The sequence below is a fragment of the Dendronephthya gigantea genome, unplaced genomic scaffold, assembly GCF_004324835.1.
Source record: "Dendronephthya gigantea isolate DGI-Jeju-01 unplaced genomic scaffold, DenGig_1.0 000009F, whole genome shotgun sequence".
NCBI classification, from domain to species: domain Eukaryota; kingdom Metazoa; phylum Cnidaria; class Anthozoa; order Malacalcyonacea; family Nephtheidae; genus Dendronephthya; species Dendronephthya gigantea.
The window spans coordinates 1,453,383-1,473,373 of record NW_021163019.1 but is presented as its reverse complement, the minus strand read 5'-3'; the positions used below and the strand labels follow the sequence as shown (position 1 = coordinate 1,473,373).

The following is a 19,991-nucleotide window of genomic DNA, read 5'->3' as shown; positions in this document are numbered from 1 at the left end:
CGTATCGTAAAGATAATCAACAACTTTATGTTAATAATGGATCAAAGTGGCAACCATTAGATAATGAAGGAGAGGTAATCAAGTTCGTTTATTGTATTTTATTAAATATTATGCAGGATTGTTATATAAATATGGAAATGCTCAGTATTCATTTTATTTTTCCAGGTTCGACAATTACAGCAGGAAGTTAAAAGTTTAGAAACACAACTCCAAACTCGGATAAAAAAGCTAGAAAAAGGTAATTTAGGAAGGTATTTATGTATCAAATTTAGACACGCCGCATGCATTTTTTCTTGTCATTTAATTAATCAACGAAATGCTTAGCTTTCTCGTTAAAGACAGCTTTTTAAAAAAAATTAACAACTTTTACCAGTGTGTAGATTGCGTCAAAGAGGGTGAATGGAATCAGTTTTTCGTATCATTTTGAAAAATTATTATTAAGCATGACTAGATGTTAAAGTTCAGGTCAAATCTGAGGTTCTGCTCATTCAGGATCGTTTAATGTAAAATTTTCCCAAATTTTGCATGTTTTGAATTTTCTGAACAAATCATAAACTCAAGTTCAATTAAAAGCGTAGCTATAACCTAAATAATGTTAGATATCAAGAAATGACGCCCCAATTTTAAAGGTTCGTTTACATATGAACTTGACTTACACTTTAAGCTCTAAACTGTAACAAAGCGTTGCATGTTTCACAGACATTTTAAAGTTACCTAAAATTTACCCGACTCTATTCAACCTTACGAACAACGGTTCTATAGACGACGGTAGAAATTTTATAAATCCCACGTAAAATTGTCAACTCCTGTATTCTGTAATATGGCTTCACTTAATGATGTTATTGTCAAAATTTTGAAAATACTGAATGTATAGCTACTATCAATTTTTTTATCAATTCAACGAGTTCCATATTATTGAAAACATAAAACGAGAAACCCGCGTTATCTGTCAGTTGTTATTGTAGCACTGTCAGCAAATTTCGTCTTACGTCTTACATTTGTTAACTATTTCTAGATATAATGCACGAGTCACCTGAGCCGCTGAAGACTACTGCGTTTTTCGTACCCTTGCCCTGGCACAAAAACTTATTTTATAGGTTATATAAACCTAAATACTAAACGAATTACTAAACCTAAAAGAACATGCACTGAATATGAATAAACTACTACAATAAACTACTACGACACTAACATTCAAATCGCTTCAAATCAACATGAAACTTCAGTAACATGGTATCTTTCGTGCCACAGGTTTACAAATTTATCCTTCTTGTTCAATATTACGACAAACGAGGCCGACAGCCGATAGTGGAAAGTATTTGGTGAATCCCATTCCAGGACTTTTAGTTTCAGTATTTTGTGACATGACTTCAAAGAATGGTGTTGGTGTGACAGAGATTGGACACGACAGTGAATCGAGAACACTTGTGAGTGGATGTAATCTTGCAGGTTGTTACAAGAGAAAGATTAAATATGGAATTTTCATGGAGCAGATTGTTGCCATTATGAAGAAGTCCACGAATTGTGAGCAGTTTATAAAATATGAATGTTATGACAGCGTTTTTAGGTTTAGCTCCACAGGTGAATATTATGGTTGGTGGGTATCACGTCAAGGTTCAAAAATGAATTACTGGGGTGGAGCGGCAGTCGACAGTGGAAAATGTGCCTGTGGAATGACCAACAACTGTGCAGGTGGACGGAAATGTAATTGTGACAAGAATGATGCAACATGGCGCGAAGACAGTGGATACCTGACAGACAAGAACACGCTTCCTGTTACTGAACTGAGATTTGGAGATGCTGGCGATGTATTCAGCAATGGAGAAAGAGAGCGTGGTTATCATACACTGGGAAAATTACGTTGCTGGGGTTAAGAAATGGAGCATCAAACCTGATGTTATTCATATAATCTTTGTGATCAACAAAAATTTAAAAAAAGCTTCACCATGACTGTTAAGATTTTATAATTTTTAATATTACGTCAACTTCAGGTTGCTAAAGTCGAATTTTTATAATCAATTTTAAATAATGCCTATTTTATCTTATTTTGGAACCATTCAGCGCATATACATTAAGCACTCCTGGCTCGTATCTTACTTTTGAAGTACAAAACCATGACCAAGTAATCTAAATGGAGTTAGCAGACGACATAGCCCCTTTTAAACCTTGCTCGTGAAAAGTTCAGCGTGTGAACTAGGTCGAAAATAGTTTATATACAATATGGAGATAAAAATAGCACAATACGAAAAACAATGATCCTGCAGATTTTACGAGAGAAATGCAATTGTTCACGAATTAAAATATTTATCAACATAAAGAAATCATAATTGGAAAAAAATTAGCGTGCATCATTTCAGCCTAAACGACATTTCGCTTTTTTAATTGCATTTTACACTCAATTCATCTCAGCAGAGAGCGTTGATTTATCTTCTCATAGTCTCATCCTCAAATTGATAAAAATCGCCTTGTTTTTCTATTCTCGTATCCTTAATTAAAACCAGGGTATTTCGAGGCTCATTGCGGTGGAGAAAGTAAAAATATTAACCCTCAATTCTGGTTTTCTTTTACTTTCAAAATAGGTTTGTTTAAGTTGTGTGTGTTTGTGTAGCAGGATGTCAGTCAGGCAGATCTACCACCCGCCTATATAAGTTCTACTGATACTATATAATTAATAATTAATATTTTATAATTTGGGAAAATTATAAGATAACTATATCTGTCCTAGGACATATTAATAAGCGGTTAAACTACAGTTAATAAAAGAACTAATCAAAACCGTGCATTTCTGAGTAAACTAAGATTCAACAACACAAAATGTATAGTTAAGAGTTTTATAGAACTGGCTGCAGAAAATTTCAAGCCACGAAACTAAATAATCCTCCGTAATCATTAGTATTTCGGGATAGGAATAAAAACACATTAGGTTTTTAAGTTTATAAGCTGAGCGTTTAGGGCAACGACAAATAGCAGAGTCGATCTTTCTTGCAAAATGGCTCAATTTCTTCTCTTTTGAAGTGAGAAAGATGGAATCAGCTGCTGTTTCTCGTTGCCCTCAAACGTAAAGCTTATAAATTTAATATCTCAAAAATAATTCAAAAAGGCCACATTTAGTTTGTTCGCAGCTCTGAGCCTGACAGGGACAAGACTTTCGATTTCGATTACGTCGTAACGTTTTATTAAAAACCTTTAGCATGCATTTCTTCACTAGCGGTCATGTAATAAGAGGTGTATCAATTACACAAGCCAGTCACATAGCTATAGAGTGGCGATATCAACATTAGCCATCTGCGGAAATTTACTTCGGAAAACAGGTCAGTTATGTAATATAGATATCACAGGTATATTTGCTGGGTGACTACGATCTGAGATCTCATTAGGTATTAGCTATAAGCCACGCGTTTTATTGTAATGTGTTCCTCCCCGCGTATTTTCTAAAGTATTTGAACTGTATTAAATGTCGTAAGCGTGTGTAGGCAAGACTGTTGTATCAAACAGCGACAAAGCAGGTTATCTCTGCATCATAGTAGTGCATGCACACGGTCGAGAGGGAATTAACTACATTAAAGAATAGAATATCACTTGTGAACAAGTGATCCTTACAGAAGTGAGTTTCTGATCAAATATGCACAAAGAAATTCAACCTAAGCCATATCAATTGTTGACGGATGTGTTATACGAAGTATGATCCCATATATTCATTGAAATAAAAGAACTAAAGTATTAAAGATTATATAGTAGTAAATATCCCACAGAAATATCAACGATAATGTTTCAAAATATTATCATTGTCTGTTCACAATGTTTACACTATTGCGATATAAACATGCCCTACATGCAGAGCACTGTCATGTTTTTCATAAAACGACATACGATATTCATGTGGAGTGAACCTTTCAAGTCGAATAACGCAAATTCTTTTTACACGAAGATTACTACATGCAATATCTCGTGTGATTTTATAACCAGTAACCAGTTCGAGTTGTAACGGCCAAAGCTGACAATCTGTCCCCTCGCACCTTGTAAACCATAATTATCGACACAGGCGAGATACGTTCACAATACAGACAAACCGGAAATTTATACTCTCTTAAGTATCTCATAATAAACAACCACAGACGCTGTATAAAATATTTCGACGAGATTGTTTACTACACAGTCGGTTACATACAGACAGTTTTCTTCGGGGCAGACCATCTGGTTAACGGTTATTTGCGCACAATTTCTTCCAAAACACAAATGCAATATACTATAATCATGCCAAGATCGTGTTTTTACATTATTTAGATTTCAGTACTCTGAACGTTTGTCCTAATCAATATGGATTAGATACTGGATTTTAAAGAATTAATAATACGTTTCTCTGAAAAGTCATTAGGTGGTTTTATGAAAAGTTTATAGAAGATTTGTTACCACAAACTGCCCATAGTGACAAGTTTCACAAAATCTTTGTTTGAAGAAAAGTTATCTAGTCCAATGACCTTGGCCTTCAAAATAGTAGAACTAGGTTTGCTTTATCGTTAGATCCGGGAAAGGAATCAAACGAATGAAAAATGGTTTCAAACGTACTGTGGAAAATACTGATTGTTTCCTCTTGTATGATTATGATGACTTCAGCTTTGCCAGAAAGTTACCAGGTAAAGTTAATGTTCTATAGATTAACCCTAAAATCTCTGTGAGAAGGGTCAATATAGTAGATATATGGATGAGAAGGGATTGAGAAGGATGAGAAGGGTCATTATACTAGATATATGGATGAGAAGGGATTGAGAAGGATGGGAAGGGCCAACTGTACTAGATATAAAAGCTTAGTATCCAAGCAAGTTTAAGTTTCATGCGGATAGTTCGTAGCTACGAAAAATAATTGTAAATCCTCGTTTTGTTAAGAAATTAAATATTTTAAAGAATAATGCTATTTCAGAATTTCAGCAAATGTTACCCTGGGAAACGAATCAGTCATAAAAACATTGCTGGGCAAATTAAGATGTTGATTTGCACAGGAGAAAAAGACGGTGTCCTAGACTGGCAATACACTGACGGTAAGTAACTTCTACAGGATTAAGACTTCCCAGTTTCTCAAGCTTAGTTCTAGCCTGCGCAAGAGAGAATGACTTGAACAGTCTACAAAAAAACCTTAGAGAGAACAGTTTTTTACGTGTTCTTGAAAATTCCGAAAATTTCATTAAAAACATGCTGATAGGTTCTTCAACATTGGGCGAGGAGTTCAACCCAGCCAAAGATTGTCCTGAAATTGTTGATCATTTGCCTGAAGCTAAGGATGGATTTTATTGGATTTCCTTCGACAAGAAAACTAAACATAAGGTTTGGTACAACATAACCCATGCTAAATTACGTCTATCAAACCCTTCTCTCTTTTAAAGCCCCCGTTTTCATTTTGCCTCTCAGTCTATTAACAAGCTATGTATTTCGGTATACACCTTCACCTGATATAAAGCCCCCCTCTCTACCTGACTATTTCACTGCCAAGATCCCTTCCACTCGCTTTACGCTTAATTTGCATAATGTATCAACCTAAGGAAAAACCAAGCACCACCATAACGACTGTATTTATGATACAGAATACTAACATTCTCGGTTGCAGCTTTGGTGTGATGTAAATACAGACGGTGGGGGGTTTACCTTAGTTGGAATGACGGACAGTCCTGTAACCTGGACAATACCATCCAACTCTACCCCTGTTGATCCTAAAGGACCATCTCATTGGTCTAGCGAACTTGGTGACATCCAAATACTCGATTTCAGAGTTCAGATTTCTTCTGACAATACTTTTGAAGGGACCAAAGCGCATTGGTAAAAATGTAAATTGTACATAAATGACCACTGCTTATGCCTTAAGTTTATTGGTAGTCATATTCCAAACCCTGCAGTATTTGTTTACTGATTCACTCTATTACTGTAGGTTTTATCGCTTAAACCAGAAGCGTCAACTTGGGAACATTCTCATAAACGACGTTTCAACTGGTTGTTCCATGAATAATCCTGGAATTGGGGATATCAAATATGTCAAGGACGTCCAAAGTGGTTCTATCATTACGACTAATTTTAAATGTTCCATATTTGGACCTCACACTCACAGTAACTTAAGATGGGTGAATGTCAATTTCTCATAATATTTTCTTACACACGGTGCTTGACCTTGCATGAATTTATTGTTCCATTTATAGCAGTTTTTCATTGTTAAATGTTATTGTTAAAGTTTTAACCGTTAAACAAATCAAGCATCGCTACTTCTTGAGGCACCCGGTACATATAAATATACATCAGTGCTTAAACTATTTTACAGGGAAGAATGAACAATTGTCTTCGTAATACTTGCGAGAATGGTTATGGTGTGATTCCCGGGTTTTTGTTTGAATATACCGAATTTGGTTCATTCAGGTGAGATGCACTCCAAATGTTAAAATTTAGTAAAACGTCGAATCACAAGAATATTCAAGTATTACTTAATGTGTATAGCTATATTGTGGTAACAGCATAGTTTGTTTATAGTTACAGCGCTGTGTCGACTTCAACTGGCATGGGACGTAATTTCACAGCCTTTCTTGGATGCGATAATGGGAAAGTATGCAGCTAACTCTCCAGTAAAGCTATATAGGCCAGGAGACTGAAAACAATTTATATATGTTATTATAACAAACTTTCCTGTACGTTTTGTAGTGTTGCGGATGTTTTGGTCCTAAAGGTGGAAGACAAAACTACTGTGGTCCTGGATGTACTGCAATTAATGGTGGAACGGTAATGAAGAATGTTTTTGTTTGGTTTTGGGTGAGAAACAGAATGCCAGAAAGACTTTGGAAAAGATGTATGGAGTTCAAAATGAAGAACTCCGTTGACACATTTGAGAAATATTTTATTGATCCGAGAACTGGTACCGCACACAAGGTGAGGGTTTGGTGACAGCGCTCAAAAGGACTGTCTAAATCAGGGCGCTTATTTATTTATTTATTTATTTATAAACTTGGTCGCAAGCGACAGGCAACCCCACAGAGTACTTACTCCAATTATGGTATGCCTTATAAATTACAAACATAGTTATTACAGTACTACATAACTCATAGGCAAGAAATTGAGTAGAATACAGACGATACAAGTAACTACAACAATTATTAAAATTAAACTATACAAATAGTGACTTAACAACACAGTTTAACACTAAGACTTAATAATGAACGACACAGATGACATTTAATACATACTGTTTTAAAAGTTTGAGGAGTGTCTACGTCATATATATGTTCGGTTAGGTGCCTATAATGTGACAGAAGTCCAGTTTTGAATTGGTGAACAGATAGTTGGGAGTTACGAAGGTGGGTTGGTAGAGAGTTGAATATTCTTGGAGTTCTGCAGTGGTAGCTGTTTTGGAATGTTATATATAAGCGCCCTGGTCTAAATAGAAATCCATTTCTCAGTATTTAACCGTTTATATTTTTCGTAATTCTTTATGAAGCTTGTCAAAATTTTGTGATTGTGTTCACTTACGAGAGCTATATATACCTCTGACATGAATTTCAAACCAAAACAAAGTATATTTCAAGAGATAGTTGCATGCTTTAATACAGAAATGGATTAATTTCTATTTGACAACTAGTTCAAGTCCTTTACCACGTTTTTAGATCACCTGTTACCAGATATATCGAACAGTAAATTAGTAAAAAACATGTATACCTAATTGCGAATTTGTACTGCTGAGATAATCCTTTGATAAGAAATATATTTCCATATATACAGTATGAAGTTCGAGTTCAACATTGAAAACATAGGCACACTGTGTGAGGAAATGTCCGCTGAATATGAGGTCGGTAAGTTGTATATAAAAGACGAAGGTTTCTATAGTATAATTAGAGATTAGGGGTCGGTTGTATCATGTCCGTTTAGCTTAAACGGTGGATAAGTCAAATCTAAATAACACTCTTACAGCTTTGGTTATCAGCCATATATGACGTGAGCTAATGGTATGATTCTTTTATAATATAGCCAGAACATTATAATGATAAAATGTGCAAACTTATATAAAATTCTTACTGTATTACGTACCGGCTGTTTTTACTCTCATTGTAAATAACCAGATATACCCTTAGTAGTTCAGCCAATAAGATTGCATACTACGAGTAGCTGATAAGTATGTATATATACACAGATGGATATAATCCTGCAGGTACTTACAAAACCGGAAAGATTAAAAAAGACATTTCCATGGAGCAGATTGTTGCCATTACGACACAATCCAAGTATTGTGAGCAGTTTATAAAATATAGATGTCATCATAGCGTTTTTAGATTCAGTTCTGGAATATCAAGGTTGGTGGGTATCACGTCAAGGTTCAAAGATCAATTACTGGGGTGGAGCGGAAGTCGACAGTGGAAACTGTTCATGTGGAATAAACAACAGCTGTGCAGGTGGAGGAAAGTCAGGAAACTGTAATTGTGAAATGAATGATAAAACATGGCGTGAAGACAGTGGATACCTGACAGAGAAGAACACGCTTCCTGTTACTGTGCAGGGTCTATGGATAGTTTTGCCGTTTTTTATCTGCTTTTATTTTCATGCAAAGTATAAAACATTTCCACGACTCTGCATTTTTAATTTTTAAAACTTTATGGCAAATTATTTTTAAGACACTTTAATTTAGATATGCTTTCTTGAAATTTCCCTTCCCCCCTCTCTAAATGGTCACGTTGAATGTAGGTCTGCATTTGTTTACTTAGCTCATAATTTGACCAATCATTGCGAAGATTAGGGTTCAGCTTATCCAATGAAAATAGTAGAATTTGCCACGACATCGAAGGGGAGCTTATATGCACCGGCCCAGAAATAAAACTTCAAATCGAAGGTAATCTATACACATAACCAGTCTCACAATGACAGTCGTGGTGAGTATTTGGGCGTTATTTATCCTTTTAAAAATAATAGAGCCAAGCGAATGCTTAGCTGGGATTAAGGAAGCTTTCTTCAAAGTAAATGATGGCAAATATTTAGCGAATCATATCATCGAAACGAAACACGCTAAAACAGAGTTAGAATGCGGTATGTATTGCGTTGCTCATGGATCATGTGTGTCTGTTAATTTCAAAACATCTGGAATCGGTAAAGGTCGATGTGAGCTCAACAACAAGACTCTTGACGACACATCTGACGATGAGGAAAGTACGAGAAATCCCGATTTTAAACATCTTTATATAATCGAAGAGGTAAAAATTCAAAGAAGTATTGTTTTCTGTTTTTTAAAACGAACAAATGGTTCAAAAGCACATAAACTAAAACACTGTAATAAAATTTAACTCATTCAGAAGTAGCGCTATTAAACTAACTAACTTAACGAAGCTCACTTAATCTGCAGGGGCCGGTTGTTCGAAAGGTGGATAAGTCACTATCCAACGGATAACTCGCTATCCAACGGATAAGTTTTACCCAGCGTGTGATTTGCGTCGCACGGAGCTTGGTAACTTTATCCAGCGGATAAAAATCGCTATCTACCGGATAAATTTAACCAAGGTCCGGAGGTAGTTTAAATCCACTATCCAGTGGATAAATTCAAAGATACAAGGTAACACTGTAAACATTTATATAAAACAAAAATGCAATATTCCTGTTACTGTGTTTCAACAAACTAATACACATCATGCATGATTGTATTCACTATTAATTTCGAAGTGCAATTTGTCGCAGCAGCGTTTCACGTTGCCTACACATTCCGTTCCGAGCGGCGATTTTTTGGACATCCTCGCATTTATAACAGGCGGTAAATTTACTATACGCTTCTAATCAGTTTATAAACGCGAATATGCAAAGAAAGATTCAACCTATTGCAAGGACACTTGCTAATATCTAAGTAATTTCATTCACGAACATTAAATTAGTGTTCCTAAATTTGCTATGGAACTGAAAGGCAAAGCGTTGCAATGTCAAGGAATAAAATTGCAATGTGTTTAATTAATAAATTCACTATGATGTGAAGTGCAAAGTTCGAGCAAATCACTTTTTCAAGTCTTTCCACTCAGTAACTATACTCGAGAATTCGTAATGATTATGAATTCAATGTTGTAAATGCTTAGCAACAGCTGACGTTGTGGTACGAAATTTCAGGATAATCCTGTTTTCTTCTGGTAAATTTTAACTTATCTATTGGATGGCTATTCACTTCACTATCCACGCTTGGTGCAACGCGTTTTTATCCAATGGATAACTATCCACTGGATAGCAGATTTATCCGTTGGATAGGACTTATCCGTTGGATAAGTTATCCATCTTTCGAACAACCGGCCCCAGATGGCTCACTCAAAGCTGCAGGTGGTCGTGCCAATCTACTCAACCGTCATAATAAAAACGCCTTCATCGCATAAAACCCGTGAATAAATTAATAAGCTAGTTCCGCAGTAGTTAGCTAGCAAGTCAAGTGGACTCAACGGGGAAAAAAAATAATGTGAAACATTCGGAGAAAACTTATACATGCATGCCGGCATAAAACCAAAGAAGAGGAACTGCATGGCGAAAAAGCCCTCGATCCACACGACTCTACGGAAATTACTTAAGGAAACTGAGACAGGTCCTAAGAAAGGCATTTAGGCAAAAGTGCAGAAAAAAACTATTAGCATGAGTGTATTTACGACACAGTCTTCTTTTTTATAGATATCCCCGAAACCAGTTCCAAACAACCAGCTTTCTTCACAAAGTCTCCCAACGGGTATGAAATATTAAGCTATGCACTATATATAAATATATAGATAACAACAGTACCACCTGCATGAGAACACGTAAGAATAATTTTTGTTTTCTAACGGATCCCAGCTTTACTTTTGAAATATAAAATTAGTTGATGAGTATATCATTTGTGGTTTATAAATATATGGTATACTTTTTAACAAAACTTTCCAGGTTTTTTTGTTTTTCTTGCTTCAAGGGTGGCATTGAAATTTGTGTTTTCAGCCCGTATGAAAATTTTCTCAAAAGGTGCCCGGCAGTTGATTCTATAAGACTATACGGATAGCGCAATTCCAAAAAAAAACATTATACAGCCCAGCAAACACAAAAAATCTATAAAACTAAAAATCGAACTGAACAAGAACATAAAAAAGTGAAATACTTTTATGCACAAAAATGTAGCTACGTGATGTTATGATATTATACGATGTGATAAAAATGTTATGAGGTTTGGCACTTCATTTCGATGTAGGCAAATTTCAGTGGCAAGAGCATTGCACCGGCATCGCAAAAGCGTAGGTTCGATTTCTGCCGGAGGACCGATAGTTGACTCATTTTTCCATTAACTGCATGTTCCGGGCTTCATTTGTGTATAATTCCACTCGAAATTAAGACCCTCATGCAGAACCATTAGATGTGATAGAAATAGTTTATATGAAAGTCATCACTTGGTTCAGAGAGTTTCAAAAAATAATTATTAATTCAATGATCGATATACATAACCTTTAAAATAGCTGCAATAAAAACCTAGTAACTAAGACTGCATTGTCTTAATTCACAGGTATTTCCAACCCAGTCAACAAATCCTGCACGATTTTACGCACAAAATATCCTTCAGCTGAAAGTGGAATGTATTCTATAAAACCACAAGGACTGAACTTCTCTGTTCGAGTATTTTGTAACATGACTTCAAAGAATGGTGTTGGTGTGACAGAGATTGAACATGACAGTGAATCAAGAACACTTGTGAATGGATGTCATCCTCCAGGTTGTTACAAGAGAAAGATTAAATATGAAATTTCCATGGAGCAGATTGTTGCTATTATCAACCAGTCCAAGAATTGTGAGCAGTTTATAAAATATGAATGTCATCATAGCGTCTTTAGGTATGGCTCCACAGGTACATATTATGGTTGGTGGGTATCACGTCAAGGTTCAAAGATGAATTACTGGGGTGGAGCGGCAGTCGACAGTGGAAAATGTGCCTGTGGAATGACCAACAGTTGTGCAGGTGGATACAAATGTAATTGTGACAGGAATGAAGTAGTATGGCGTGAAGACAGTGGATACCTGACAGACAAGAACACGCTTCCTGTAACTGAACTGAGATTTGGAGATAATGCCGGAAGTCACGAAAAAGGATATCATACATTAGGAAGGCTGCGTTGTTGGAATTAAAACCTAACTTTCCAGGTGATCTCATGCACGCTTTTATTTTAACCGACAATCAGCGCTCAAAAGGATTGTCGAAATAGAAATCCATTTCTCAGTATGTAACCGTTTATATCTTTCGTAATTCTTTATGAAGCTTGTCAAAATTTTGTGATTGTGTTCACTTACGAGAACTATAGCTCTGACATAAATTTCAAGAGATAGTTGTATGTTTTAATACAGAAATGGATTAATTTCTATTTGTCAACTAGTTCCAGTCATTTCCCACGTTTTCAGATCACCTGGTTACCAGATATATCGAACAGTAAATTAGTAAAAAAACATGTATACCTAATTGAGAATTTGTACTGCTGAGATAATCCTTTGACAAAAAAACATTTCCATATATACAGTATGAAGTCAGTATGACTATGAGATCGGTAAATTGTGTATAAAAGACGAAGGCTTCTATAGTATATATAATTTGAGACTAGGGGCCGGTGATCATACGATTAGCTTAAACGGTGGATAAGTCAAATTTAAATAACACTCTTACATCTATCTTGAATGAGTCAACTTGTATATTATGCATTGAATATATAGTTGTAAACAGTGTCTTTGTATTAAGGTAAAAAACATGTCTGAAGGAACACGTCTGTCTGCCCTTAATTGCCTTTTGCCAAATTTGAAAAAGAATTCCTTTCATAGTCGGCTTAATTTACTTTCAAAAAGAAATCTTCTTTTGTGCTTTGTTGATATGGCTGTTCCTGTGGTGAATCTTTATAGCTATATTCGTGAATTGATCCTAATAAAATACAAATTAACCGGTGTGTTTGATCTAGATAGCCAGACATGGGTACAAATATGTGAATTATTTCCTCAAAGTATATAGAGCTTGTCTAACTTTGATTTTAATTTGATTGATTTTCCCCCAACATATCTAATAACAGCCAAACCAGAGAAACTAGCCTGCCTCGCTAGTCACCATCGATAGCGTGCCAAGAAGCGGTGAATGTGAGAAAGATGGCGGATTTAACTAACAAATTTTAAACAAACGCAGACATATTCTTCAAACGAAATATTTATAGCTCGATTACTAGTGAATTCTTTGCTGAAGGAAAAAGCTCGTCTGCTTGAGTCCTTTGTTATTGATTTTAATTAAATTAAAAGAACCCAGGTCGTTTTATTATTACGTGTCAAGACACAGCGAAAGGAAGGCTGAACTTATGCTGAACAAGAATCATGCTTTCCGAAATCTTGTGGAAAATCCTCATTTTTTCAGTTTGTTTAAGAGTTACAACTACTGGTTTCTCGCAGGGAAGCGAGGTGAGAGGAATCCTTAAAATTGTTTTATATTTTAGCCACTTGCAAAGTTTGAATTTGCACAAGAGATTGTTCAGCACCTAACATATTGACTCATTTATCGGAAAGCCATGCACTTTTACTTCTTTTATTCCAGAATTTTAAGAATTGCAATCCAGGTAAACAAATCAGTCACAAAAACCAAGCAGGTCAAGTAAAGATATTGATTTGCGCCGGATTAAAAGACGGCGTCCCCGAATGGCAATACACTGATGGTAAGGAATTAATATTTTGACGTAAATATTTGTAAAAAATGTATTATATGGTTTCTGTTTTAAATTCTCTACATCTATGATCAATGAACCAAAAAGAAGAGATATCCTTAATAAAGATTTTAAAATACGAAAGTTCAAAATAATTCATTCATGAATAACTTGCTTCGAAGATGGGAAAATGAAGATGGAATATGGGTTGATTACTAACAAGACAAACCTATGACTGATTTTGACTTATTTATCTAGTTTAAAACAAATCAGTTGAACTTAGGTTTTATTCTTCATAGTAATATGAATTGATAAATTTGAAAAAGGTGGGGGGAATTGGTTTAGAGCACAATCATTAGGAAGATTCTTTTACGCCGACACTCGCTTCTCGGAGTAAATCTCTTTAAGCTACTTTTATGTTTTGAGGTTCTTCAACATTGGGTGAAATATTCAACCCAGCAAAAGATTGTCCTGATATTGTTGATCATTTGCCTGGAGCAAAAGATGGATTTTACTGGATATCATTTGACAACGAAACTAAACACAAGGTAAATACGACAAACATTATTTATTAGCACTAACCATCTTCTCTGATGCACTTCATCTTCACTGCATGTACCCGCTCCACTTCGTTACCTAACCATTTTCTTACTTCAACTATCTTTTAAAGCCTTCTCAGTTTCAAAGTTATCCTTAGTTATTTAGTCAGTTATTATACTCTGCGAGGCAATCTCTCGCCCATTGCTTGTCTAGTCCAGCCATTTTATATATTTTGTTGCTTTCTGCCAAATTTAAAAAAAAATTGTTGACGAAGGCACTTCTCGAGTCAAGTGACACAACTGCATTGTGCCAGTCATCATGACACAAAGTTACATAAAATAGAAAATAATTTTCTTAGTTTTTAACCTTATAAGGTTTGGTGTGATGTACATACAGATGATGGGGGGTTTATGTTGGTTGGAATGAAGGACAGTCCTGTATCTTGGACAGTACCATCCAACTCTACTCCTGTTGATCCTAAAGGACCACCACATTGGTCAAGTAAACTTGGAGATATTCAAATACTAGATTTTGGAGTTCAAATTTCTTCTGATGATACATTTAAAGAAACCAAAGCACATTGGTTTTATCGTTTGAACCAAAAGCGTCAACTTGGGGATATTTTTTCAAACGACATATCAACTGGTTGTTCTACAAGCACTCCTGGAATTGGGGATATCAAATATGTCAAGGATGTCCAAAGCGGTTCAATCATTACGAATAATTTTAAATGTTCCATATTTGGACCTCACACTCACAATAGTTTGGGATGGGTAAATATCATTCTACTGTATAGAAAAATTTTACATGGAACCGATACGGAGAAATATATTGCGAAGAAATTTTCCTCCGGTCTTACTAAATGAATGTAAGAAGAGAAACTAATGTCTGCATTAATATCGTTAAGGCAAGAATGAATTATTGTCTTCGTAACACTTGCAAGAAAGGATATGGTGTAATTCCTGGTCCTTTTTCATTTCAATATACTCAATATGGATCTTTTAGGTAAGGTTTTAATGTAAGGCTAAGATAAAATACCAAGTTATTAAAAGTATATCATAATGTCACATATAACGTGGAACTGCAATAAGAACTTTGTATATTTGACAAGGCTTGTCTATGCTGGCCCTGGATTCGGTAATAGTTCCCAGATATATAGTTTACAGAAAAGTAATTATATAGTTACAGCGCCGTGTCGGCTTCGACTGGTATGGGACGTAATTCCACAGCCTTCCTTGGATGCGATGGCGGAAAAGTGAGTAAAGAGATTATTTGAAATACTAAAAGACGAAAGCACTCCAGTAACGCTATAATAGTCAGATGACTGAAAGCCTGTGCACACGTGTCAAAATTTTTTCAGTGTCATATGATCAAAAACAACAAATTAAAAGACAAAAATTAACAATGTGTTATAACTTTACATCTTGGTCTAAATTACCTTTCACGTGTTTTTTAAAGTGCTGCGGATGTTTTGGTCCTAAAGGTGGAAGACAAAACTACTGTGGTCCTGGATGTACTTCAATCAATGGAGGAACAGTGATGAAAAATGTTTTTGTTTGGTTTTGGGTGAGAAACAGAATGCCAGAAAGACTCTGGAAAAGATGTATGGAGTTTACCATGAAGAACTTAACAGGCGTATCTGAGAAATATTTTATTGATCCGAGAACTGGTAATGCACATAAGGTGAGGGTTTTGAAGCAACACCCCAACAATGAAAAAAATAATTTTAACTTCTGGGTTAATTTGTTAAGGGTTCCTGTTCAGAGCAATTCAAGACATTTCTCAACGAGGGTGTAAGTATATATATAGACACTTGATACAGCAAGAGAGACTAGCACAGGTAACTTTAAGGAGCAAAATGAAGAAACAGCAGATTGAGGGCTCATAACATTTACAACTATACTTCATGTAAATTGAGAGGAATGGTGGGAGGAACATGTAGAGATGAGTCAGGGGCGTAGCCAAGGAGGGGGGGGCAAGGGGGGGTGGTCGCCCCCCCCCCAATGGTCTTTAAAACCGTTCTCATGAAATGTCTAAATCCAGCGGAGTATGAGGAGGGGGGATCAAGTTAGGTAAGCAACGAGTAATCAGTAAGTCTAAAGAGATTTTCACGTGTATTGTTCGTTGTTCTAATGCAATAATGACAGAATTTTGTGATTTGTAACCCAACGATTACTTTTAAAAGCTCGTATCAGAATGCGGGAAATGGCGTTTCCAAGCCTTAGAAATATCAAATTTTCCCGGGGGAGAATGCCCCCGGACCCCTCCAGATAGTTTGTGGTAACAAACTCACTCACTGGTCGCCCCCCCAAATTTTCTATCCTGGCTACGCCACTGAGATGAGTACAGCCAGGAGTAAACCCGAAACTTTAATGATCAACATGAGTCCTCTATAACATTTCATGTAGACATTGACTGTAGCTGACAAAAAAGGGTTTAAAAAGATCCCAAATGTTCCTGGTCTTCTCTCATATCGTGAAGATAATCAACAACTTTATGTTAATAATGGATCAAAGTGGCAACCATTAGATAATGAAGGAGAGGTAATCAAGTTCGTTTATTGTATCTTGTTAAATATTAAGCAGAATTGTTATAAATATGGAATTGTTCAGTATTCATTTTATTCCTCCAGGTTCGACAATTACAGCAGGAAGTTAAAAGTCTGGAAACACAACTCCAAACTCAAGGGACTTGATAAAGAGGCTAGAGAAAGGTAATCCAAAAACGTATTCATGCATTTATTGTCATTGTATTAACTAATCAACGACACATACTTTCTTGTTAAAGACGGGTTTTCTTTAAAAATTTAACAACTTTGATCTGAGTGGAGAATGCGTTTGCATGTTTTAAATTTTCTGAACAAATTATAAACTCAAGTTCATTTGAAAGGGTAGCGAACCTAAATAATGTTAAATATCAAGACATGACGCCCCCATTTTAAAGGTTCGTTTACATATGGACTCAGAGGCGCCGGAACCACGGAGACAGCGGGGTATCATAAATAAAAGTATCATAAATTCAACATTTAACCATGATGCCTACTTTTCGCATAAAAACTAACCGGTAATATTATTGAAAATGCGTTCTCCCGTGGATTTGCAAGTTCGCATGTACTTGTAAATTTGAGTTTCCTCTTCGTGTGGTTGCTAAGGTAAAATGAACGTGCCCTTTTCTAAAACTCTGCCCCCGCTGCCTTCCGGCGCCCCTGTATGGACTTGACTCGCACTTTAAGCTATACAGCAACAAAGCGTTGCACGCTTCACAGATATTTTAAAGTTACCTAATATTTACCCGAATTTATTCAACCTTACGAACAACGGTTCCTACAGACGACGGTGGAAATTTTATGTAAATCCCACGTAAAAATTGTCAGCTCTTGCATTCTGTAATATGACTTCACTTAATAATGTTATTGCCGAAATTTTGAAAATACTAAATGTATAGCTATACTATCAATTTTTGATCAATTCAATGAGTTCCATATTATTGAAAACATAAAACGAGAAACCCGCGTTATCTGGTCAGTTGTCATTGTGGTACTGTCAGCAAATTTTGTCTTACGTTGTTGATTATTTCAAGATATGATGCACAAGTCACCTCAGTCGCTGCAGTCTAATGCGTTTTTCGTACTCTTACACTGGCACAAAAACCTATTTTATAGGTTATATAAACCTAAATACTAAACGAATTACTAGACCTAAAAGAACATGCACTGAATATTGATAAACTTGACACTAACAATCAAATCGCTTCAAATCAACATGAAACTTCAGTAACATGGTATCTTTCTTCCCACAGATTTACAAATTTATCCTTCTTGTTCAGTATTACGACGACAAACGAGGCCTACAGCTGATAGTGGAATGTATTTGGTGAATCCCATTCAAGGAGTCGTGGTTTCAGTATTTTGTGACATGACTTCAAAGAATGGTGTTGGTGTGACAGAGATTGGACATGACAGTGAATCAAGAACATTTGTGACTGGATATGATCCCGCGGGGTCGTACAAGAGAAAGATTAAATATGGAGTTTCCATGGAACAGATTGTTGCCATTATGAAGCAGTCCAAGAATTGTGAGCAGTTTATAAAATATGAATGTTACGACAGCGTTTTTAGGTTTAGTTCTACAGGTGAATATTTTGGTTGGTGGGTATCACGTCAAGGTTCAAAGATGAATTACTGGGGTGGAGCGGCAGTCGACAGTGGAAAGTGTGCCTGTGGAATGACCAACAGCTGTGCAGGTGGACACAAATGTAATTGTGACGAGAACGATTGGGCGTGGCGTGAAGACAGTGGATACCTGACAGACAAGAATACGCTGCCTGTTACTGAACTGAGATTTGGAGATACTGACAGCGTGTTAGGCAATGGAGAAAAAGAGCGTGGTTATCATACATTGGGAAAATTACGTTGCTGGGGTTAAGAGATGGAACATCAAACCTGATGTGATGAATATGATCTTTGTGATCAACAAAAAATTTAAAAGCTTCACCATGGCTGTTAAGATTTTATTATTTTTAATTTTTCGTCAACTTCAGGCTGCTAAAGTCTAATTTTAATAATCAATTTGAAATAATGCGTATTTTATCTTTTTTTGGAACCATTCAGGGCACTTACATTCTGCACCCCTGACTCGTATTTTACTTTTGAAGTACGAAACCATGTCCGAGTAATCTAAATGGAGTTAGCAGACGAGATAGCCCCTTTTAAACCTTTGAGACAAATGTTCTCAAACACAAAGAGTTTAGATTTAATATTGGTTTTTGCTCGTGAAAAGTTCAGCGTGTGAACTAGGTCGAATATAGTTTGTATTTGAACCAGCCAAGATAAAAATGGCACAATACGAAAAACTATGATCATGCAGATTTTACGATGCAATTGTTAACGAATTGAAATATCTATCAACATAAAGAAATCATAATTTGAAAATAGCCTGCATCGTTTCAGCCTAAACGACATATCGCTTTTTTAATTGCATTTTACACTCAATTAATCTCAGCAGAGAGCGTTGATTTATCTTCGCATAGTCTCAACCTTAAATTGATCAAAATCACCTTGTTTTTCTATTCTCGTATCCTTAATTAAAACCAGGGTATTTCGAGACTCATTGCTGTGGACAAAGTAAAAAATATCAACCCACATTTCTGGTTTTCTTTTACTTTCAAAATAGGTTTGTTTATGTTGTGTGTGTAGCAGGATGTCAGTCAGGCAGATCTACCACCCGACTGTATAAGTTTTACTGATGCTATAATTTAAATTTCATAATTTGGGAACATTATAAGATAGCTATGTGTACTGGGACATATTAATAAACTGTTAAACTACAGTTAATAAAAGAACTAGTCAAAACCGTGCATTTCTGAGTGAACTAAGATTCAACCACACAAAATGTAGTCAAGAGTTTTATAGAACTGGCTGCAGAAAAATGAAAATTAAACTAAATGATCTTCCGTAATCATTATAGTATTTCGGGAAAGGAATAAAAACATATTAGATTTTTAAATTTATAAGCTTCACGTTTGAGGGCAACGACAAATAGCAGAGTCGATCTTTCTTGCAAAATTATGGCTCAATTTTCTAAAAGTGAAGAAATTGAGTCATAATTTTGCAACAAAAAATCGACTCTGTTGTTTCTCGTTGCCCTCAAACGTAAAGCTTATAAACTTATTATCTCAAAAATAATTCAAAAAGACCACATTTAGTGTGTTGGATGCTCTGACCGGGACAAGACTTTCAATTTCGACTACGTCATAACGTTTTACCAAAAACCTTCAGCATTCATTTCTTCACTAGCGGTC

General features: G+C 35.7%; 3 protein-coding genes across 4 annotated transcripts in view; all 3 read left to right on the top strand.

The window, feature by feature from the left end:
- The window catches only part of LOC114517772, a 70,840-nt gene that overhangs the window by 3,055 nt on the left and 47,794 nt on the right, over window positions 1–19,991 (top strand). The gene's annotated exons all lie outside the window — the stretch shown is intronic.
- On the top strand, window positions 1,256–2,478 carry LOC114517776 (neurexin-4-like). Its single transcript, XM_028537599.1, has one exon. It carries the CDS (start codon window positions 1,365–1,367, stop codon window positions 1,872–1,874), a length of 510 nt encoding a protein of 169 aa, XP_028393400.1. The 5' UTR covers window positions 1,256–1,364; the 3' UTR covers window positions 1,875–2,478.
- LOC114517775 (neurexin-4-like) lies at window positions 1,338–18,637 on the top strand. 2 transcript variants are annotated; one of them, XM_028537597.1, is made up of 2 exons: window positions 1,338–1,364; window positions 18,107–18,637. In XM_028537597.1, exon 2 carries the CDS (start codon window positions 18,107–18,109, stop codon window positions 18,614–18,616), a length of 510 nt encoding a protein of 169 aa, XP_028393398.1. In that variant the 5' UTR covers window positions 1,338–1,364; the 3' UTR covers window positions 18,617–18,637. The 2 variants fall into 2 exon arrangements, with proteins under 2 accessions (XP_028393398.1, XP_028393397.1); XM_028537596.1 differs by lacking the exon at window positions 1,338–1,364 and adding an exon at window positions 11,620–11,748 and having other exon boundaries at window positions 18,236–18,637.